At 44.3% G+C, this 24,172-nt stretch overlaps 2 protein-coding genes across 4 annotated transcripts in view; one reads left to right on the top strand and one right to left on the bottom strand.

Annotated features, from left to right (window-relative positions):
* RARB (retinoic acid receptor beta) overlaps window positions 1–11,372 on the top strand; it is a 189,719-nt gene extending 178,347 nt beyond the window's left edge. The window contains exons 6-8 of the mRNA XM_057740063.1: window positions 7,280–7,484; window positions 8,301–8,459; window positions 9,957–11,372. Of these exons, the coding sequence (XP_057596046.1) occupies window positions 7,280–7,484; window positions 8,301–8,459; window positions 9,957–10,153 (561 nt within the window). The 3' untranslated portion in view covers window positions 10,154–11,372. The remainder of the gene's footprint in view (window positions 1–7,279; window positions 7,485–8,300; window positions 8,460–9,956) is intronic.
* Window positions 11,373–11,458: 86 nt separating this feature from the next.
* Window positions 11,459–24,172, bottom strand: part of TOP2B (DNA topoisomerase II beta) — a 58,291-nt gene continuing 45,577 nt past the window's right edge. For all 3 annotated transcript variants that reach the window (XM_057740060.1, XM_057740059.1, XM_057740062.1), the window contains exons 29-36: window positions 22,415–22,556; window positions 22,017–22,178; window positions 19,984–20,182; window positions 18,964–19,043; window positions 17,328–17,438; window positions 14,927–15,049; window positions 13,297–13,391; window positions 11,459–11,951 (exon numbers count right to left, since the gene is read on the bottom strand). In XM_057740060.1, the coding sequence (XP_057596043.1) occupies window positions 11,784–11,951; window positions 13,297–13,391; window positions 14,927–15,049; window positions 17,328–17,438; window positions 18,964–19,043; window positions 19,984–20,182; window positions 22,017–22,178; window positions 22,415–22,556 (1,080 nt within the window). In that variant the 3' untranslated portion in view covers window positions 11,459–11,783. The remainder of the gene's footprint in view (window positions 11,952–13,296; window positions 13,392–14,926; window positions 15,050–17,327; window positions 17,439–18,963; window positions 19,044–19,983; window positions 20,183–22,016; window positions 22,179–22,414; window positions 22,557–24,172) is intronic.

Consider the following 24,172-nt stretch of genomic DNA (forward strand, 5'->3'; position numbering starts at 1 on the left):
CTTACTTTGTGGCCCAGAATGTGGTCAGTCCTAGAGAATGTTCCATGCGCACATGGGAAGAAGGTGTATTCTGCTGCTTTTGAATGGAATGCTCCATAAATATCAAGTCCATCTGGTCTAATATGTCATTTAAGGCCTGTGTTTCCTTATTGATTTTCTGTCTAGATGATCTGTCCATTGATGAAACTGGGTTGTTAAAGTTCCCCACTATTGTGTTACTGTTGATTTCTCCCTTTATGGCTGTTACTATTTTCCTTATATATTGAGATGCTTCTATATTGGGTGCATACACATTTACAGTTGTTATATCTTCTTCTTGGATTAATCCCTTGACCATTACATAGTGCCCTTCTTTGTCTCTTGCAACAAACATTCTTTACTTTAAAGTTTGTTTTGTCTGGTGTGAGTATTGCTACTCCAGCTTTCTTTTGATTTCCATTTTCATGGAATATCTTTTTCTATCCCCTCACTTTCTGTCTGTATGTGTCCCTAGATCTGAAGTTGGACTCTTGTATACAGCATATGTATGGGTCTTGTTTCTGTGCACTCAGCCAGTCTGTGTCTTTTGGTTGGCACATTTAATCCATAAGGTAATTAATGATATGTATGTTCTTATTGCCACTTTGTTACTTGTTTTTGATTTGTTTTTGTAGATTTTTTCTTCTCTTCCTCTTTCATTCTCTTCTCCTGATTTGATGACTGTCTTTAGTGTTGTGTTTAGATTCCTTTTGTGTGTGTGTGTGTGTATCTATGGTAGATTTTCAGTTTGCAGTTACCATGAGGTTTTGATATAGCAGGCTGTTTATAAACAAGATTGTTTCAAGTTGCTGGTCTTTTAATTTCTGATGCATTTCTAGTATCCTGCATTTGTGCTCTCCTCACAATTGCTGGTTTTGATATATTTATGTGTGGATGATTTCCTACCTTTATTCTATGTTTGCCTTTACTGCTGAACTTTTTCATTCATAATTTTTTTGTTTCTAGTTGCAGTCTTTTCTGCTTAGGGAAGTTTCTTCAGCATTTGTTGCAGTGCTGGTCTGGTGGTGTTGAGCTCTCTTAGATTTTGTTTGTCTGTAGAGCTTTTGATTTCTCTGTCGAATCTGAGCAAGAGCCTTGCTGGGTAGAGTAACCTTGGTTGTAGGTTCTTCGTTTTCATCACTTTAAATATATCACACCCCCACGCTTTCTGGCCTGCACAGTTTCTGCTCGAAAATCAGCTGATAACCTTATGAGGATTCCCTTGTATGTTGTTTGTTGCTTTTCCCTTGTTGCTTTTAATATTTTTTCTTTGTCTTTAATTTTTGTCAGTTTGATTACTATGTATCTTGGTGTGTTCCTCCTTGGGTTTGTCCTGCCTGGAACTCTCTGTGCTTCCTTAACTGGAGTGTTTCTTTTCCCATATTAGGGAATTTTTCAGCCATTATCTCTTCCAGTATTTTCTCAGGACCTTTCTCTCTCTTTTCTCCTTCCAAGACCCCTATAATGTGAATGTTGGTGCGTTTACTGTTGTCCCAGAGGTTACTTGCACTGTCCTCGTTTCTTTTTATTCTTTTTTCTTTATTCTGTTCTGTGGCAGTGATTTCCACCATACTGTCTTCCAGGTCACTTATTCATTCTGCCTCAGTTATTCTGCTCTTGGTTCCTCCTAGTGTATTTTTCATTTTGGTTATTGTTCATCTCTGTTTGTTATTTAAATTTCCTAGTTCTTTGTTAAACATTTCTTGTATCTTATCAGTCTGTGCTTCCATTGTTTTTCTTAGCTCTTGGATCATCTTTTCTGTCATCACTCTGAATTCTTGTTCAGGTGGATTGCCTGTCTCCACCTCCCGTCGTTGTTCTTCAGGGGTTTTATCTTGTTCCCTCGCTGGGAACAAATTCCTCTGCTGTCTCATTTTGTCTAATTTACAGTGTTTGGGGTCTCATTTCTGTGGGCTCTTGGGTGGTAGTGTCTCTTGCTTCTGGTGTCTGCCCGCTGGTGGGTGAGGCTGGTCCAGAGGCTCACGCAGGCTTCTGGTGGGAGGGGCTGGTGCCTGTCCTCCGGTGGGTGGAGCTGCGTCTTGTCGCTCTGGTGGGCAGGGCTGTGTCAAGGGGTGTGGTTAGAGGTGGCTGTGTGCTCAGGATGACTTCAGGCAGCCTGTCTGCTGGTGGGTGGGGCTGCATTCCTGTTTTGCTGGTTGTTTTGCCTGAGGTGGCCTGGCAGTGGAGTCTGCAGGCTGTTGGGCAGGGCCAGGTCTCAGTGCCAAAAGTGTGGCCTCCGGGAGAGCTCATGTTGATGAATATTATCGGTACCTCCACCACCAGTGTCCTTGCCCCCCAGTGAGCCACACCCAAGCCCCCTTCCCCAGGAGACCCTCCTAGACCTGCAGGTAGGTCTGGCCCGGGCGCTCAGTGCATGTGAGACCTTGTGTGTGCCCTCCAAGAGTGGAGTCTCTGTTTCCCCCAGTCCTGTGGAGCTCCTGCACCTAAGCCCTGCTGGCCTTCAAAGCCAGGTGCTCTGGGGGCTCCTCCTTCCCTCGTTGCCAGACCCCCAGGCTGGAGAGCCTGCCATGGGGCTTAGAGCTCTCACTCCTGTGGGAGAACCTCTGCAGTATAATTATTTTCCAGTTTGTGTATCGCTCCCCCAACCCCAGCAGGTATGGGAGTTAATTATATTGTACAAGTGCCCCTCCTACCGTCTCATGGTGGTTTCTTTGTCCTTGGGCATGGAATATATTTTTTTGGTAGCATCAAGTCTTTTTTTGTTGATGGGCGTTCAGCAGTTAGCTGTGATTTGGGTGTTTTCGTGAGAGGAGATAAGCCCAAGTCCTTCTACTCCACCATCTTGTCTCCAGTTGACTCTTAAATAACTCCTCAGGTGCGGGAGGTGGACGGGGAGCCACGGGGCCGCGCCAGTGGCGGGGAACCCAGGCTCTAACAGTGTATTATTAAATTCAGTTGCACGTTTCCCTGAACATCTTAAGCAGTGGCTCCTGAGCACTGGTCTCAGAGGCCATGCAGTAGGGAAGCGCGTGCCCCCAGCCCATAGGCTTCCTTCTCAGGAACAGCAGCTGGTGGCAGGTCCGCCGGGAGACACTTTTTTCCCATGAGGTCAGCACTGCAGGTGCACATGCTGCCAGGGCAGCCGGGCACAGCCCTGTGCCCTCAGTGTTGCGGTTGTGACACCCCAGCATCCCCCCCAGCACGGCAAGACAGTCAGATCAGATCAGGACCTGCCCCCGGATGGCCAAGTACCGTTCCTGCAGAGAGTGAGATGGGTGAGCAAGTGGAGTTTTCTCCTCTGATGGAAAACATAGACATCCCTGGGTTTCATAAGCCCCTTTTAGGGGATTTCCTTAAGTGGCTAAATATTTGTTAGTCACCTGCTGTGTGGACGACATTGCCTTAGATGCCAAGGAAACAGCAAGGGGCAGGACGGATAAAGAGCAGTCTCCTTCTAGAAGTTCATCTCCTGTGTGTGGCGGGGGAGCGGGGGGGGCTGGAGTCCGTAAGCGCAGAGAGCAACACAGCTATGAAGAAAGCAAAGCAGGGCAAGGTGTGTGGAATACCACACAGCAATGAAAAAGGTGCCTTCCCCACGAGCCAGCACGGGGAATTTCCCAGCCACCATGTGGAGGGAACAGAAGCCAAAGTAGACTGCAATTCCATTCACTGAAAGTTCAAGGACAGGCAGAACTAATCTACAGAAGCTGAGGTCAATATAATGTCGCCTTTTGGGGAGGAGGTTTGATCAGGAATGGCCAAGGGAGCCTGTGGGTGCCAGAACTGTCAGTGCCTTGACTGAGTGGTGCTCATGCAGGCGCACACTTGGGGAAATGCATCCAGCTGTGTGTACATCAGGGTGTGCACACGACCCGCAGCAAGTACGTTGCATCAGTTATCTGTTTCCCCGTAACAGGCTGCCCCAAACTGAGCTGCTTAAAACAATAAGTGTTACACAGTCCCTGCTGGTCAGGAGCTCAGTGAGCTGGGTGGTTCTGCCTTGGGGGCTCTCGTGAGGTTGCCATGGAGACATCACAGGGCCGCCTCATCCGAAGGCCTGACTGGGGCTGGAAGGGCCGCTTCCAAGCTGGCTCAGCACACGGGCCAGGCAGGCTGGTGCCGCCAGTGACCAGAGGGCTGGGCTCCTGGCTGCGTGGATCTCCCCAGGGGCTGCATGCATGTCCTGAAGACATGTCAGGCGGCTTCCCCAGGACAGGAGACTGGGGAGAGCAGGCAAGGAGAGGCCCTCCCCCATGCCTCCCACGGCCTTATCGCAGGCTGTCAGGGCCCTGCATCTGAGGGTCAGGTCGCTGGGTCCCGCCCCCACCTCTCCGGGCGCGGGGATGAAGCTCGCTCCCCAGAGGGAGTACGAGCAGCGAGTGTTTGAAAACCACCACGCATGTTATATCTTAATTTTTAAACAATTTTATTTCAAATTTCAGAAAAAATGGGGTTAAGTGATGTAAAGTAATGGTTTTTAGGATGTGTGTTCCCTGCTCCCTTGAGATGACGTTGAGCTGAGCCCTGAATAGAAGAGCCGGCTGCGCACAGATCAGCAGGCAAGCGTTGAAGGTGGCAGGAACAGCCAGAGCAGAGGCTTTGCTGCAGGGCCGGTGGGGGCGGGGTGGGGGCCACGGGGAGAAGCGGGGTCTGGGGGTCTAGAGAGGACGGCACACCACTGGGGGGATGGCCGCCAGGCCAGGGCGCCCCTGCCAGCCGTGCTGAGCAGCGGCTCCGGCCGCAGAGGCATGGGTGGCTCGGGTTGGGGAGGCCACGGGGACAAGGACGGAAGCGGAGGAGGCCGCTCTGCCCTGGGTCCCGCACACTCAGACCCTGCAGGCCCCCTGCTCCTCGGCCCCCGCAGGCAGCAGACAGCACTCGGCGTCCTTGAGGGAGAGGACAGGGTCCGTCCTGCCCTGAGGAGGGTCAGCCTTGCCCATCAGTGCCCTCTGCGTGTCCGCCAGGCCCCTCCTTTCCAGAGTCAGCCTGGTGAGGGCTGTTTTTACGCCTCTCGTGGGGCCTGCGTGCTCCCCTTTCCAGATAAAACGCCCTCCTTTCAGACGAAGGGCGATTTTTCCTGGAGAAGTGCTGGGTGGCTGCCGCTAGCGTTTGGCTTTAGTGTGGCAGGATGGAGCTCCGGGTTTGTCTCCGGGCGGCCTGGCCCAGGCGCAGGGGGCACGCCGCTGCCCCCGCCCCGCTCCCTCCCTGCTGGACGCCTGTTTGTGCCTGGTCTGGGTTTTGAACTTCGTAGGGAGAGAGGCAACAGGACAGAGTTTAAATGCTTCATCAGGGTCCACATATTTTCCAGCTTGTGAGGAGGAGAGCCCGTCAGAGTAGGATGGGTGCAGAGACACCACATGTGCTGCCATTTGGACTTGGGTTTCGGGGGAGCCATGGGCCCACGGCACGCCCGGCTCCTCCCCAGACCCGGCTCTTCCACGCCTATGGGGGCGGCTCTCAGTGCAAAACTGCAGGGACTTGTCTGCTGCCTCTTTGATCCAACCTGGAAGCGTGTGTAGAGACTCCAAGCTCGTAAACACTGAGCATGTGGAGACTCCCGTGAAGGCCGTGCACCCAGGCGCTGAGGGACCTTGGCCCAGGGGATTGCAAGTCCCATCTCTGTCTGTCACTGTCACGCGTGTGGTCGTGGGCTTCCAAGGGAGTGAGGCTTATCCCAGCTCCCTCTGCTGCTCGGACACTGGGGCGGCTGCAGGCCCCATCAGCCACCAAGATGAAGGGCCACAAGCCAGCCAGAGGGACCTGGAGGGAACGGCTGAGCCCAGAGAGGGGAGGGGTCCCTGGACAAGTGTCCGCGAGGTGAAAGTGCCCCCCTCCAGAGAGGGAGTCCTGTGGTGCTGTGATAACCATGCGTGCTCGTGCCCAGGCTGCCATGGGCCACGCGATGGGAATGTGACACCTGCGCACAGGTCCTGGTTTCAGCCGAGCCCCTCCCTGGGTGCCGTGGTCCCGTGGCTGTGAGGCTCCTGTGCCCACTGCCCATCAGGTCTTCCCCACCAGAAGTGTTCTTGCCCCAAACCCCTGGCACTTCCCTGGCAAAATGCAAGATTCGACAGAAGTTCTTTGTTTAGGAGCCCTGGTGGGATCACGGGGAGCAGGGAGGGGCTTTCTCAGGGGCCATCCCTCTGTCATGGCCACAGGACAGGAAGGCCCCGGACCCTCTGATGGCAGGCAGTGTCCCCTAGGCTCACGGATGGACGTCCGTGGGGACCACACCCAGTCACGTGAGCATCTGGGGGAAGTTCTCAGCTCCCCCAGCCTGTTGGGTCCAGGCGGGGTTCACTTCTCCAGCAGCTGCGAGGCCTTTTCCGAGGGAAGTCCAGTGTGGAGGCCTGGGTGGTGCAGCACTGTGCTCCTGGGATCAGCACTGCGGTTGCGCAGAGCCCTGACCAGCGGTGGGGGTTGAGCGGGCCGTGGGGTGACCGCGGCCAGCAGGGTTACAGACCAAGGGTGTGTCAGGGCTGGCAGATGTGGCAGGAGGCCTGGGCTGCTTTTCCAGAGAAACCCCACCGGACTTTCGGGTTGAGCAGATGTGCCACCTCCCGCCCGTGGACCTGCCCGTGGCTTCCTGCTGGCTGTGTCCAGCACCCCCACTCCCATCTGCCAGCGCCCCAGCACCTCGCCTGTTCCACTCCTGCTCCATGGGTCACGGTTGTCTGGGGCTGCATGATCAGGGGCATCACGGGGGGAGCCCCACGTGGGATGTGCCAGAGTCAGCCGTGTCTCAGCTGTGAGGCACTGGGCACCGGCATAGCCTTGCTGAGCCCCTGGCCCCTCGTCTATAAAATAAGAAACACATTCACCTCACCAAGTCCTTCAGCAGGTTGGATGGAGAGCATGTGTACCACCTGCTTTATGCTGGGCATTTAATCAGTGGTAAATAGTGGCTTTTTTTTTTTTTTGTAGACTGTGTGCTCTTTAAAAAAAGAACAAGAATATCCTCTTTTTATTCCCAGCGCCTGGCACAGTGCCTAGGACATAAGTAGCTTCTCAGTAAATGTTTATTTGAGTCAAACAAATTACTTTTAGCATAAACAGATATTTCTCAAAATTTCTTGTGTCCTATTTATTATTCCCTAAATAACTTAAGCCCGTGTTTTGACTTCTGTGGTCTCTTGAAGGAAGAGCTGGAACAGACGTGCACACCCGAAGCAGGGCGTGCGGAGGCCCCACGTGCTGCCAGAGCGCCTCAGGAACCGTGCCGTGATTTCCTGCCTTGAGCTGGCGGAGGCCGTCGGGCCAGGCTCACTTTGATGATCCAAACATGGTTGTTTTCTTGCAGATTCTGAGAATCTGCACCAGGTATACCCCAGAGCAAGACACCATGACGTTTTCGGACGGCCTGACCCTGAATCGAACCCAGATGCACAACGCTGGGTTCGGCCCCCTGACCGACCTCGTGTTCACCTTCGCTGGCCAGCTCCTGCCTCTGGAGATGGACGACACAGAGACAGGCCTTCTCAGCGCCATCTGCTTGATCTGTGGAGGTACCACCACCTAGAAACCCTCATGAGAGTCCGTGGAGAGCAACTCACACTTGTAATTTATGGGAAATTCCTCATCTCCACTTTGGAGTTATTTTGCATGGAAAAGGACATGTGGATAAAGCCAGGCATGCATGGAGTTTGTTGCATTTCTCCCTGTTTTTATAAGTTAAATAAGGGCATTTGGGGTTTTCCTGCTCTGAAATACCAAAATGCTATTTCTCCAGTTGCCACAGGTGCTGTTTTAAAGGTAGGATCAGACTATTGTAAAATACATCGCCTTGGGACATGCTTAGGGTGAACCAAGGAACATGCACGTGCCGTTTGCTGTTCGGGGCTGGGATTACAGGTCGCTGTGTTGGTCCCCCTGCCATCCTGGGGAGGCCTGGGGTGAAGTATGGTCCTTCGTAGTAACCCCTCGTGGCTCACAGGAGGCCGAATCATGCGTGATTAAACGAGTTGCTGGCTTTAATTAGGGGGCTGACTGACCTTGCCTTGGTAACCATCCTGCTCAAGGTTTCCTTTAATTCAGTTCAGTAGTGACACCTCCTGGTCATGAGAAGTAGTTCTCCGCTGGGGACAAAAGCAGTCAGCCTTCAAAATGTGGTTTTGGTCAACAAGGACAATCATTTTCAAGTATCACTGCTTAAGGCAGTTGCACACATCCTCAGATTTGTTTATGTGATTGAATCATCAAATTAATAAGGTTATGATGTGGAAACAAGGAAAAGGGGTAATGGGCAGAAACTCGCTAGCCTGCAAATACGTAACTTTTTCTGTCCTGATGCTAATTGTTTAATACCTTATTCTTGGAATCAGATCGCCAGGACCTTGAGGAACCAACGAAAGTAGATAAGCTACAAGAACCATTGCTGGAAGCACTAAAAATTTATATCAGAAAGAGACGACCCAGCAAGCCTCACATGTTTCCAAAGATCCTCATGAAGATCACAGATCTCCGCAGCATCAGTGCTAAAGGTGTGTCTCGGTAAAGGCCGCACTGCACTCACCCACCAGGTGGACTTGTGTCCTGACCACATCGTATAGCTTTTCAAAACCCCGTGTTTCAGTTGAGGATGTTTGATAATAGCTGCCAGTTTGCTGTTATTCTGGAATTCATTTCTCATTGAAGTTAAAAAGAATTAAATAGTACTTACCCTTAAAAAAATAAAACCTCAAATTTCACTCTACTCAGTGATCTCAGTAGATTATGAGAGCTTTAAAGTTCAGATGACTGTGATTAGAAAAGCTGTTTCCAAGAGAACAGACTATATGACTAGCTTTTTAATTTTGTTTTGTACATTTCATTCCAGCTTTCCACACGTGTTCTGGTTTGTGTAAACTTGATTCCAATTTTTCCTGAATACCCAAACCTCAAGAAAGAAAATGAGTAGTGCTTCGGGTGACTGTTACTGGTTACGCATCTCTCCCTCCATCAGTCTAGCTGTTGTTCTCTCGGTGTGTAGGCAGATTTACTTCTACACCTGTAAGCAAAGGGATTCTTGCCTTCCTGAGAGGTGTAACTATTTTTCGCCTACTGATTTCAGTTTATATGCCGACTGGAGCAGTTACAGAAGTGCCATGACAGCTGGGTGTGAGAGCAGAGCTTTCCTACAAGGAAGGCTCAGCAGCGTCCCTGGTACAGATGCAGTATTGTCACTCCCCTTCCCTGAAGGCCTTGGTGAGCCAGAAACAAATGTGACATTTCAGAAAGTGCTTAGAAGCACAGCAAATATGTTTGATAAGGAGTTTCAATTCCTGAGCTCCTTCTGAGAGAGAGACATTGAGTTCACCCCTAGCCTGGGATTAAGTGTAGGAGACACCCGTCTTGACCACTGTCACTATGATGTCTCTGATTTTAAATCAGGGAGGCTGTTGAACTTCATACCACCCCTCCCTGTATCTAGCTGGAGTGTGCTAACAGCACGGATATGTTCTGTAACCGGCGTTGTCCAGCCACACGTGGCTGTCAGGCACTTGAAATGTGGCTGATGCAGGTGAAGCATTGTTTTCCTAATGGTAATTAGTGTAACGGATTTCACCAGTCGCATGTAACTAGCAGCCGCCCTACCGGTCGGCGCGGTGCTACCCTGAGCTGGTGATCACTCGCCACACATTTCTTACTCAAGTCCCTGCTTCCACTTGGGGGGAACTGCTCTCCTTTCATTGTGTTTTCAAGATACACTCTTCCTGGTCTCTTACCAGCAGCTTCTCTTTGTAAATTATGTTGGGTAACTATATGGTGATATTGTTTCCTAATACTGACTGAGGTGTGGAGTTACCAAATTTTAAGTATGTCATGCTATCTCTGCTGCTCTTCTACAGATGAAGTAGAAATGTTTTAATGGTGTCAAATTAGCAGAGGCTCTGGTAGCACGATTTTACCCACTCTTGTTAAAGTAGATGAAAACTGATCCATCCCTAGTTGTCACCTTGATTCTGTCTCTCTACCAGATTTCTGTCTTTTTTTAAAAGGTGCAGAACGTGTAATTACCTTGAAAATGGAAATTCCTGGATCCATGCCACCTCTCATTCAGGAAATGCTGGAGAATTCTGAAGGACATGAACCCTTGACCCCAAGCTCAAGTGGGAACACAGCAGAGCACAGTCCCAGCATCTCACCCAGCTCCGTGGAGAACAGCGGTGTCGGTCAGTCACCACTGCTGCAATAAGACACTTTCTAGCTACTTCAAACATTCCCCAGTACCTTCACTCCTGGGATTTAAAATTGCAAGGAAAAAACATTTTTACTGCTGCTTAGTTTTTGGACTGAAAAATGTATCAAAACTCAAGAAGGACCAAGAAGTTTTCATATGTATCAATATATACCCCTCACTGTCTGACTTACCTAGAAGTACAAACTTTTTAAATTCTAAAAATCAGCCATTTCGTGCAACCCAAAACTAGTTAAAAGCTTCTATTTTCCTCTTTGAACACTCAAGATTGCATGGCAAAGACCCAGTCAAAATGATTTACCCCTGGTTAAGTTTCTGAAGACTCTGTACATACAGAAGTATGGCTCTGTTCTTTCTCTCCTGTCTGTTTGGTGCTTTCCTTTTGTCTTGCATACTCCAGATAACCAGACACTAAGGTTATGGAACAGATTACTATACATGTCCACTTAAGGGTCAAAAAGATAACTGTCTTGCTTTCACAGAACAATCAAGACATCAAGGTAAGGAAATGGGACTGTTGTACAGTGTGACAAGGCTAAAGATGTCCTAAACTTAGTGTAGAAGCTTGTCCTTGCTCTTTGGATGCACTGCATCTTTTATTTCATGTTGCCCAGTAAAGTATACAAATCCACTGCACTAGCAGAAGAGAATTCTGTATCAGTGTAACTGCCAGTTCAGGTATCAAATGTCATTTGTTCAATTGTTGATGTCACTTTAAATTAAAAGTGGTTTATTACTTGTTTAATGACATAACTACACAATTTTTTTTAAAAGATACATTTTTACAGTAATGATAGCCTCCAAGGCAGAAACACTTTTCAGTGTTAATACGTTTTTGTTTACCTAATCACAAGCCATTAGGGAGGTTTCGTGGGATGATGACGGGCTGGTCTCCCACCTGTACCACGTAACTCTGTGTCCTTCCTGATTCCTGCTGGATACTGGGGTGGTGGTTTCCTTTGCCTCCCAAAGTCCCGGGCAGAGAATCTGCGTCCTCTGGCCTGGTTCAGTCACTATGAAGCAGAGTGGAGGCTGGGGTGGAGTGCTTAACAGATACAAGTGTCAGTTTCTTAGTTCTCATTTAAGCACTAGTGGAATTTTTTTTTTTTTGATATATTAGCAAGTCTGTGATGTACTTTCACTGGCTCTGTTTGTACATTGAGATTGTTTAACAATGCTTTCTATGTTCATATACTGTTTACCTTTTTCCATGGAGTCTCCTGGCAAAGAATAAAATATATTTATTTTAAAGGTGTATGAGAGCATTTACTACACGTTCATCTTCAGTAAAGAGACGGAGAACACAGTTCCATTTTTAATGTTTAAATTTCATTTCAAAAAGCAGGTCTGTAGTCTGCAATCATGACAATTAAAATCTGTGCTAATGCACAACAGTCTATAACAATTCTACAAGCCAATCAGACAGTACATGACATTTCAATGAGTAAAAAAGAGCATAAAACTGTATATGTAAGAACAAAATGTTAAAAGGCCTACCACAATAATAAAAAACCATCAATTACATCATCACATTAAAATAAGCCAGATGTACAAAAGTCTGAGACAGAAAAGACACAAGGACAACACAAGTTATCTGCTGAAAACTGTTTCTGTGCTCTGTGGGCACTTAATTAAACATTGCAAAATCGACATCTTCTTCCTCATCAGACTCTGCAAAATACTTTACTTCTTTCCTAGCCCGACCGGTCCGTGGCAGAGAAGGTGGTTCAGAAGTGAAGTCTGATGGGAAGATGTCCACATCTGAATCCTGATCGAAAGATGTTTTCTTCGGTTTCTAGACATTTTGTTTAAAACAGATTTAAAAACCCCAAAGTTAAGAAGAAAAAAAAAAAGACTAGTATTAAAAAGAATTATTACTCCTTACACTTCACTTATATTTGGGAAATACTGCAAACAATGCTTCTTTTAAAATCAGAACTGTAATGTGAACTTAAGTGTGAGGCCAGTTACCTAATCCTAATCATTTTTAGCAAGGGAAGAGGAAGATTAAGTAAAACTTGCCACCTTGGTGATCTCATAATACTTATCACTCCTGTCACTCCTGTCTAAACTTATGTTACCCAGCAAATATGCACAATGCTCAGCTGAGGTAAAATTCAAGTTGTCTTACTAGTAAGTACCGATCAATTCATAAGAAGAAAACAAGACTTATGCACAGGATGCAGTGCACATGGTAAGTATCTATTAAATGCCACAGAGAAGTTACGAGGGTGGACCACAGTCACAGCAGATGACTGGATGGAAAAGGTCAGAGCACCACAGAGCTCAAGTCATCTGTCTGTATTTTTAAGTTTTAAAAGGAAGAGGGAGAGAGAGAAAAGGGTGGCATCTGATGTTACTAATTTACCTAAAAGAAGTAGGGTACTTCTGGATGAGTCAGACTAATTGAGAAAATTTGCTACAGTCAAATGAATTCAAGCTTAAGAAGAAATCAAATTAGTCCTGGTCAAATAAATCCAAGTTAAAAAGAAATAGCCTTGGGCTTCCTAGGTGGCGCAGTGGTTGAGAGTCCGCCTGCTAATGCAGGCGACACGGGTTCAATCCCTGCTCTGGGAAGATCCCACATGCCTCAGAGCAAGTAAGCCCATGTGCCACAACTATTGAGTCTGCGCTTTAGAGCCTGTTAGCCACAGCTATTGAGCCCACGTGCTGCAACTACTGAGGCCCGCGTGCCTGGAGCCCGTGCTCTGCAACGGGAGAGGCCATGGCGATGAGGGGCCCGTGCACCGCAATGAAGAGTAGCCCCTGCTCACCTCAACTAAAAAGAAAGCCCGCACATGGCGCGGAAGACCCAACACAGCCAATAAAATAAAGAAATTAAAAAAAAAAAAGAGCCTTTATTTGGTCTGAAAATTAATATTTCAGAAGGACAGCATATAACTTCTGCCATTGGAGGAAGTGGAATACTGTTAAGTAGGCTAATTTATGCCACACTTTTATCCCAGAGATAATACTGGTTATATAAATTTTATACCTGGGTAATTTTTTAACCATATACAAGCCACCACCACCACCCCCCCCCCACCATGGATAAGAGATGACAAACATAACAGTAATAAGCGAACTAAGCCAGTTACACATCATCTTAAAACTGTGATTAAAAAGATGCTCCTAATTACCTTGCTTGTTGTTTTGGAGGTTTTCCTGCCAGGGTTATAATCACCTTCATTTTCAGAGCCAGATGCTTTCCTTTTCTTTGCTCCTCGGCCTTTACCTTAAAACAATACAAAGGGGTTTTTCTCCCAAGGTTAAGTGCAATATAAAAAGATAAATGTCAAAACATTATACTTTACTTCTTTGGTATGCCCAATTGGTACTGCAATCCTGATCTCTTACTGTGATTAATGTAGAAACAGTCTGTCAGCACCATTTCAGTTCTGGGGTTGACATGACTAAAGAGTATTTCACGAATACATTTCAACTACTTGAAAGGTCCTGGTGACAAATTTTAATGACCAAATCCCTAATACATAAAAGAAAACATTTGCATTTTGCACATGTGGTACTTGGCCTGAAAAATGAGTATTTTTTAAATTGCGATGAAAAAAATTAGTTTCTAATTTGTCATAGACCAATACTTTTAAGAATATAATATGAATTACTAGAAAAGTAACATACTTATTAGCACAAATTATAAAGGGTTAAATGCTTATTCTGAATTTTACTTGTCACATACTAGTAATAACCAAGTGCACATCCCGTTTAAGTAGCACAGTCCTAAACTAAATCCCCCAGGAGAAATCACAGGTCATCTGTCAGATCCACATTCCTCCTCAGGCTAGAGTCACCCCATGCAGCCTATTTTTTTTTTTTCATCTCCCTAATCTCATTCTCATCACTGGAGAAGGAAGGGGAAAAGGTTATATGCAAATGGTCACCAAATGTTCTCCATTCTACAATGATGCCAGAGAAAGAGACAATGGAACTAAATTGCAATTCTAAATTTTTTAAACTTTAAGAGCTATGATTAACTAGGCTGTACTAGTAAGAAAAGATAGCCTAATGGTCTTGGGATATCAAATTGGATCAAATGAATCGAGATGGCAGTGTTGAATTTACAAAGGTTTAAAACCATGTACGCCTAAGTACCAACCTCCCTAGTTACTGTTTCTTTTCTGCCCCTGTTCTCCATCAGGTCCCTGTAGGTCTGTATCTCCTTATCCCAACCACCACTTTAAGAAAAAAACACGATGATAATCTCTATCAGTTGGATGAAAGACTGAGCAGCTACCCTTAGAGAAATCATATCTTACATTTTTTTTTAAGCACCTTTAAGGACTTCCTAGATGCCAGAGGCAAAGAGGAGACAGCAGGGAAAGGAACTGGTGGTGTGCCCGTGCAGGGCCCTGAGGACAGCTGTTTCAGTTCCCAGAGGAGGACAAAGCTCTGGTCTATGAGTCCTCTCTCCAGCCTCCTCCAGGGAGCCTCACACTTTAATAAGGAGCCCCCATTGCCTTTTAAATAACCACTCCCAGGGAGTCCGCTGCAGGGCTCACTGAACCATTCTTTGATATGCAAGTTGCTTACTTAACCTCTCTGAGGCTCAGTTTCCTGATTTGTAAACAAAGTGACTGGACTAAACTGCTATGTTTCCTTTCGACTCCAATTTAGCGCTGATTCTTAGAACATTGCTTACTGAGGAGTAGAGCAATTTGAAATGAAACAGGTACCCTGTCTCTCTAAATTCAACAAGCAGAAGAGACTTGCCACGTGGAATATGCTAGCGGGTTATACAAAGGTGATCCTCACCTTTGGGTGCTGTTGTCTTCTTTGGAACGCCAAATTCGGAATCCGAGTCAGAGTTTATAGTCTCTACTTTCTTCTGTTTGGGGGTTCTCTTGGGCTTAGGGGCTATATCTAAAGATGGTTTTCCTATTAAGCAAATTTCCATTTCATAGATCAGTATAATATACTTAACAACAATCCAAGCTTGAGTCCTGTAACAATGGAATTTCTTACTGCTGATATGAAATTGAGTACCCTTAAATAACAAAATGATTTCTCTCCATCTGGTGCCAGTGTAAAGGCAAACAACTGCTCATATGTGACAAAATGCTTTTTATTTAATTTTGTAAAACTTGCCTTTTGATAATTCATGCGGATATGTTAAATTAACAAGGGCCATCAAAATGCACTAAGCAGTAACTTTTAAAAACCAGTAGTAAAAATAGTTATGACAAAAAAGTAACATATTTAACATATTAATGATAACCCAAGTGCAACTACATGTTAAATTCTAACTTTTAATATGTTTTAGAGAAAAAAAATTTTTATGGGACCCTCAGATACGGATTCACTTCCATTCAAAGGCTGAAATCCAGACTTGGCACTTTTATGTGAAAAGAAATATGAAAATTCTAGATAAGTAGATAATAGATCCAAAGGCCTTTATTTTGATGAATTTTGTTTTTAAAGACCTTGCTTCATTTAGTCTATGAAAATTGATAAGTCAGCCTTTACTTCTGTGATTAGTAAAACCTAATTTGAAAAAAAATGTACTGAATTAACCAGAGACTTGAAGAAGAAGAAGAAAAAAAAAGCACACTACTTTAATGGAAAATGTATTCCCAGTCTCAACCTGAGGTGCTCGAGGTGAGGCCCCTCAGCAGAACAGCAGGAGGAACCCACAGTCTCGTGGCAATGGCAGCCACAGGCTTTAGGGCCTTTCCCTCTGAGTCCTACTAAATCTACCACGGGGCAACCCCCAAGCAGGAGCTCAACGCGGCCTGGTGTCCCAGGGACCACCTTTTCTCCTGGGAAGTTTCCAGGCATGTAGTGTTAGGTGGCACTTGCGATGCTACTGGGCAAGTGTAGGTCAGATCTCTGAGTACTTTGAGCCCTCCTGCTGTGAAGGACTGGAGCCACGGGACAGGACGGGTGCTGCGGATGCTGGCCTCCAGTTAATGCTAAACTAGCTCGTTGGGTTAAAGAGGGGTGAAAAGCTTGATGCAGGAAACAGGCAGGTATGTTCAAAGAGCAAAATGGCTCCTCAGTCTTCAGGGTGGCTATAAGATGCTCATATCAAAATAAAAAAGATGCTTAAGGGAAATTATAGGGCCTGTCCCAATTCGAGTTCCCCAGACGCAGACCCCACCTGAGCCTAACACAAAGATTCAAGTTAGGAATATCCATTTGGGAGGTGAAGGAAGGCAGGGCAGCACAAGGCAATGAAAAGAGGGCAGCAGTGGGGAACGGGAAGGGTGTTGAGCTGTCGTCACTCGGGAAGCTTTGTGACATGAGGAAACCGAGAGCTGATATGAAACCAGAGCGAGCTAACCTGAGGGGCAAGAACCCTGAGATATGTGCAGACCAGCTTTCCTCAGCCACTGGGAAAGGGTGGCGGGCACAGCAACAAAAGAAAGTCCTCAGGTAGAGAAATCCAGACCATGGCTAGGACAGGGCATGGGGGTGGGGCACCCTACGCATTGGCTAGAGACTCGGTGGCCCAATTTCTCACCACTGTCCTACTGTGTTCCGAATAGCAGGGAGTTTTACTGCTGCTCTGCTGCACCTAATACGTGTGTGTACAATGGTCTTGTCTGTTGTGCATTTTTAAGATCCTTAAGGGACATTCCATATTGTTTATCTACTTGCTGGCCAAGTGGTGATTATCTTTTAAACAAAAAGCACTAATACTGACCTCCTTCAAGGTGTGTGCCTCAGTGCTAGTAAAAGAGTCATGAATCAACTCAAGTCAACTTACTCATAAACAATCTAAGGTTATGGAAAAGAAAGAAGCTGCATGACTCACAAAAAGAGGACACGACTGAACTGACCCGTGGCTCTGCAGGAGGAGTTAAGGCATGACCTGCACCGTGACACGAGCAGCTGCCATCAGGACAAACCTGCAACCTACTTCACAACCCAACAGCTACAGGAGAGCTTTACCAGAAAGCTGTCTTTCGATGTCAATGCATGGGATTATTTTATAATTACAGCAGCTTTAAAATGAGGTCTTACAGACATTTTAATAATTACCTCACATGGTTAGAAAACAGGAGGGATTTTCCTCACACACATTTACACTTTATAACTATTTTCTATTGAAGTCCTAGTGCAAATAGTTTCAAATTACATTAAATTTCCTTTAACATCAACTATCTCCATACATTTCATGCAATGCTTAAAAAAATCAAATTTAAGTACATACCCTTTTTAGCAGCAACTGTTTTACTTGGAACTTTTTCTGTTTGTTTCAGACCAAATGATGGTGAAAAAACAGAAGCGGAATCTTCTTCATTACTGTCAAATTTAGCTGAATCTAAAAATTACAAGTTTTATCAGTAAAGAGATTGTATAAGGACCACTTAGTGGTTAAACTGATTCTTTTTACTGAAGACATCTCTTTATCTAGCTTATAGCTCTTAAAAGTTTCTATTTTGTGATCATATAATCCATAATATACAGTGGAAAATAAGGAATATAAGTTATATTTCAAAAATGTTAACTATGTTGTAAAACAACATAAAAATGCATAGAGTAATAAAAGTTCTTAATAGTCCCAAAGGTTAATCACTCAAAACATAACTGACCAATTCAAAAATAAATACTGATGATTTATTTTTAAATGAGATATTAAAAAGTTCTCACTGATTATTTTAGTATCTACACATCTAATTAACCATTTCAAGAATATCAGTAATAACATTCATCAATTTTACATTATTAAAGGTTAATTTAAAAAGCATGTAGGCTTAACTTCAGTTTACTTTTATACTCAATTCAATTTCTCAGTTCCTCCTTCCATCCTTCCTTCCCTCAAACCAAAACAGGGACTCTTAAAATGGCAACTTAGATGTAAGAGTTTTATATAGTTGTTTTGACAAGCTTTCAAAAATGCATATCTATCTATACATATAGAACATAGGCCGGGGCTTCCTAGGTGGCACAGTGGTTGAGAATCTGCCTGCCAATGCAGGGGACACGGGTTCGATCCCTGCCCCAGGAAGATCCCACATGCCGCGGAGCAACTAAGCCCGTGCGCCACAACTATTCAGCCTGCGCTTTAGAGCCCGTGAGCCACAACTATTGAGCCCATGTGCTGCAACTACTGAAGCCCACGCGCCTAGAGCCCGTGCTCCGCAACAAGAGAAGCCACGGCAATGAGGAGCCCACGCACCACAACAAAGAGTAGCCTCCACTCGCTGCAACTAAAAAGAAAGCCCACGCATAGCAAAAAAGACCCAACACTGCCAATAAAATAAATAAATTAAAAAAAAAACAAAAAACATAGGCCGGATCTATGTATGTCTACCTACATGTATGTGTGTATTAACAAAATAGAAAACAGTAACTCAAATACAACTAGATTGTTTTGACCTTAGAAATTCCACATACAGAAATGCAGGCAATAAAAAAGTATGCACACTGAATACATTTGCTTTTATGAAGGTTTTAGTCTTTCAGCTACTGGGGTTCAGTAAAAGCAATCTGTATATTGGTTCACTTGAAGCTTTAAAAAACCTGTCAAATATCCATTCACATTGCCATGAAAATTAAATGTTGATCTTCCAAAATGTCTGTCTATACTTTTTTTCTCTCCTTAAAACACTCAGACTCCCCACCTCACTACACACACACATCCCTCCCCAGGTCTGCATCAGCCTCTCCACCTAAATGCTTCCATAATGCTGATTTTCACCAATCACTTGGGAATCACCTCAGGAAAATTAAATAAACATTATTACATTAAGGAAAATGTAAAAAGAAGGTAAGTTTTTTACTCATAAAAAAATCCATAGCAATAACATGTAAGTAACCAATAAAAGACTAAATGATTAGCATACCATCTTCTGACTTCTGAGAGTATGAAGGAAATGAGAAGAGATTCCCGAAATCCTGACTTTTCTTGTCATGGGAAGACTTTCTAATAAAGAAAAATTAAACACCACAATATAATGTAAATATCTGCTTTTAACCTTGATAATTTGTATATAATACATACTGCAGGATTATAATTACAGAACAAAATTTTAGTTCTCTCATTTGCTTCTCTTTGTTAAAGACAGGGCAACCAAACTTCTTCTTTCTCATAAGCACAAGTGTTCATACATACACACAGAGACACAGATAAACGAATGATTTAACAGAAAAGCAAAAGTTTAAAGTCATTCAAAATACAACTAAATTTTATGGTTGCCAGAACCACTTCAGAATTTAACATCAGTAAATTATTGGCAAAAATTCAAGAAGAAACTCAGAACCTCCATCAGAGGAGGCAATAATCTGACTCCTAATACTTGACTGCATGTGGTAAAATATTTCCTTAAAAAATTGAAATAGTTCACAAACTTCACATCCTACATGTTACATGTTCACACTCACGAGAGGCAAGAAAAGTCAATCAAGACCAAAGCTAGGGAGGAAAATTAAACCTCCCAGTTCTAAAGATTTAACAACTTTTCTCTGAACCAGGGGTTGTCAAGCTATGTCCCATATGCCTGCTGCCTAATTTTGTAAATAACATTTTCCTGGAGCAGAGCTACACGCGTCCATTCACATATCACTTATGGCTGCTTTCCTGCTACAGTGAGTGGCGGCACTGAGCAGTTCAACAGAGACCATATGGCCTGCAAAGCCTAAAATATTTACTATCCAGCCCATTATGGAAAAAATCTGCCAACCCAGGCTCTAAACTATAGCAATGGTTATGTAAACGGCTACAATATTAACCAGATTCATTACTTCATGAGCAGGACCCTACCTAGAATGGTAACAATTTCCTGGAACTTATCATAAGATTTCTGGCAGGTGCCTGGACACCTGACTGCACTGCGTGACTGAGCAGCAGCCCCTGCGTGACTTACTCTGGAGCAGCTTTGGATCTGCCCGGTGAGAATGCATACTCGTCTTTATCTAGGCCATCTGAAGGGACAAAGTCATCGTCACCATCGTTGGTCACGGGAGACGCTTTCACTTTCAGCCCCTCAAGCTCGTTGTCATCGTCCTCCTCGGCATCCTCCTCCTCCTCTTCTGAGAAATCAAACGTGTACTTAGGCCTTTCAGCTAAGACAAAGATAAAAGGGAGCGTTGCACTCAAACCCAGCTTTATCAACACGAAACATTACTCCAAAGAATGCACTTGAAAAACATTCCAGCTGTCTCTTAAAATATACAAGAAAAAAAAAGAGGAAATAAAAAAAGTATTAGAGAATAAAAGTCAACCACTTTGCCTCCGTTGCTCTGACGGTGCTAACATCTGCCTGTACTCCCAGGAGGGCCTGGGGCAATGCTGCGTGCGTCAGGAGAGTGTAAGCTGACGAGACCACAAGGATGCTGCTTGTCGTGCTTAAACATTACTCAGCACAGTGAGGAGAGGAGTCACTACGGCCACTGTAAAAGTGACTACTAATGTGAGATTTCCTATTTCTCCAATTACAAAAGACAACTTTTATAAGGTCTTTAGAAAGTGCTACTTTCTCTTAACCTCTTCCATAAAAAATTGTCTTCTCTTCACAGTAGTTTTAGTATAAAATAATAAACTAATTTTTAAGATGAATAAGTAAAAATAGAAATAAGACCTCAATATATTAACAAAACAGTCATTTAATATAATGCATAAAAAGGTACCAACTATGTAGAAAGGCATACTGGCAAAATGCAGGTAAGTTTACCATAATTTCTAGCATATACTATGGAATAAAATTTTGAAGTCATTTGGATGCTATGCAATTTTACACTTCATTTTAGATGTATAGAAAAAGCCTAAATACAATTTTAAAGCTTTTAGTAAATTAATTTTCATGTAACTTCTTACTGTGTTAAAAATTCACCTCTAAACTAATGCAACAGGAACTTCCCGGGTGGCGGAGTAGTTAAGAATCCGCCTGCCAATGCAGGGGACACGGGTTCCATCCCTGGTCCGGGAAGATCCCACATGCTGTGGAGCAGCTAAGCCCATGCGCCACAACTACTGAGCCCATGCTCCGCACCAAGAGAAGCCACTGCACTGAGAAGCCTGCGCACCCCCACGAAGAGTAGCCCCCGGTCACCGCAACTAGAGTAAGCCCATGCACAGCAACGAAGACCCAACACAGCCAATAAATTAATTAAAAAAGAAAAAAACTAATGCAACACTGTAAATCAACTATACTCTAATAATTTTTTTTTAAATCTACCTCTATTATACTACCTATGTACATTAGGAAAAGAAATTCAATCACTGAGTGACTGAAGGCCTGAGATATAATTTTAAAAGTATCTCCCAGAGATAAAACCATCATAATGTTTTATTATTCATTTTATGTAAATTAGGACTCAACAAAATTTGAGAAGAATCTATAAAATATGAAACATCAGTTTTTAATTATTTGAAGACTTCAAATTAACGAATATTCAGAAAGGATCAAGTCACATGCTTAACAGCAATATATATTAGCAAAATAGGATTCTGCAGCCTAACTCTAACGCTGTAATTATCTAAATTACACCGTGTGCATATGGAACCAGACTCCTAACGTAGGGGGAAATTTTCATGATACAAGGGGTAGAAAACAAAAAGAAAGCTACACAGCACTTCTATGGATCCATTTCTGCGGGTACACTACACCAAGGTACGTTTTTTAACCAAACACCTTCAAACTATGGAGGGAATACAACCCAAACTTCATAATAAAAATCAATAAGAAAACATGATTCACTCTAGAGAAATTTATGTCAACTTTGCTAGAAAGCAGCATTCTGTAAAGCAGGTGTTTTTTGTCTTCGTGAACTATAACTTCTGAAATACTAACAGTTTAGTACTTCAGAGACACGGATGATACTAATAATACCAGCTTATGAGTAATACTAATGTTGCCAAACCATAATATATGATCAAATATAAAATATATCAGAATACCAGCTGCTCTCCTAAGTAAAGAATCTCTTGGAATAACCACAGGTTCTGTTTCTTCCAAGTCACTTTCTGACTTGGATTCATCGTCTGACCAAGGATTCCGTTTCTTCACTTTCTTTGCACTGGGTTTACCAGATGATGTAGGTGTTTTTCTCACCCTGGTACCTAAAAACAATATGAGCAAAATGAGCAACAATAAGATATGTATCAATACTTATCCAAATGTCATTAGTGAAAATAAAACTATTATAATGGAAAGTTCATTATAAAATAACAAATGTTTGTAAAAACTGAAGACATTATTTGAACCACTAGCAAAAAAGTACAACCTAAAGAATCTAGTAACACCCTGAACATACAGATTTTCTCATACACACAAAAACTTTGTAACAATTGCTCACCAGGCTCCTTTTTCTCCCTTTTGGGTTTGGGACCCTTAGTTACAGGCGCTGATGAGATCAGCGGCTCTTCTGCGCCGTCTACCGGCGCTCCACCAAGCTCGTCATCAAACTCCACCTTCACCACTGTGGTGTCAAGATCGCCCTGCACGTTAAGAAGAAAACCAAACCATGAGTTAAAAAAGTTAACACCATATACTTTAGAGACACACTTCTAGAGAACAGATCGCTTTTTCACATCAGATGAGTAAGAAAAAACCAATGTATCATAAAGTGTGATTCCACTGAGGTCCCAAGACATGACTTTGATCAGACCATGTAACTGTAGAAAATGATCCTGCTTACCACTCTAATCTTGCAGTACACTCTATGAGATGACAGCTACTTAAAACCAACTATCAAAAATATGAAGGCAGCTCTTGATTACCAAAGAGATTTTCAGACTCATAGCTAAGTATACCAAAAGGTACCTGAAAAAATACGTTCCTATAGTTCAGGCCTCTACATACTAGAAAAAAATCTTCAGATTATTGAATGAAAATAAGCAACCCATGTCTTATAATGCCTAGCAGTACATAACAAAGCCCCCTGACCCTAAGATAGAGGGAGGAAGAACAGTAACCTACGAGGAGACATAAGCAATCCTGCCCAGACCAGGGGCAGGGCAGACACCATGGAGAAGGAGCCTTTCCCACTGGGCTTTGAAGAAACAGGTACACCGGCCAAGTGAGGAGAAGGAAGAAGGAAGAGTGCCCCAGGCACAAGATAAAGACTCGCCGTCTGCTAGGACTCAGGGGAAGGTGAGAGGGAAGGGCAGCCCAATGGAAGCAGGCAGGCATAACGCTAGATCCCTGTGCACCACCAGTCACTGCGTAACAACAGGCTCACAGTTTGGAAACATCACCCTGGTAGTGAGAGACAAGACTGAGAGGAATGACGTGAAGAAGGTAGAAGTCATGATTGGATGACTAGAAACAGGATCACTAGAGCAACCCAGCTCACCTTAAATTATCTCAGAGAAAACACAATGAATTCTAAGACAGTGTCAGTGGGACCACGATAAGAGGGTGGAATCTGGAATCTTTCACAGGCAGCCAGTAGGACTGAGTTACAGATTAAATGAGAAAACTCCCAGGTTTCCGCCCTATGTTAGTGATGGTTGGTAGTGCCAGGAACAGAGATGAAGTGCAGAGGTGGGAGGGCAGTTTTGAAACCCAGATAAGGGGTCCCTGCAGGCATGCTGAGTCTGTGGGGCGTTGGGTGTTCTGATGGCTGTATTAGCCTGGCCCTCCTAGAAACATTACAGCTTCAGGACATCAAGTAAAGAGTAATCAGTGTAAGTGATAAAAGCTCTGGGCACAAATGAGGTCACTTGGGGAGACTATGAAAGGCGAAGAGAAATGTGCTGAGAATGGATCCTGGCTAAGACTGTCGGAAAAGGAGAGAAGCGTCTTCCTAAGGAGAGAACAAGTTTTATGTGCAGGTGAACCTGTGAGACCTTTGTTTAAGAGAACCATGGAAGCGAGGGATCTCCCTCATAGCACAGTGCCCCCAAGCTTCAACTCTTAGCTCTGTACAGAGAATTCTCCAATCTCACTGAGCTCTCAGGCTCATCTCCCAAGCTCTGCTTAGACTACGGGACACATCTACTTATATATCCCCTGGGTTCTAAATCAACCTGCCTAGAAAAATCAGCCTCTCTCCTTGAGACCATCAGGCTCCTGCTTCCTCAGCTCTGAGCAGCCTTCTTGATGTTTCCTT

This window comes from Hippopotamus amphibius, chromosome 6 (genome assembly GCF_030028045.1).
Source record: "Hippopotamus amphibius kiboko isolate mHipAmp2 chromosome 6, mHipAmp2.hap2, whole genome shotgun sequence".
Taxonomy (NCBI): domain Eukaryota; kingdom Metazoa; phylum Chordata; class Mammalia; order Artiodactyla; family Hippopotamidae; genus Hippopotamus; species Hippopotamus amphibius.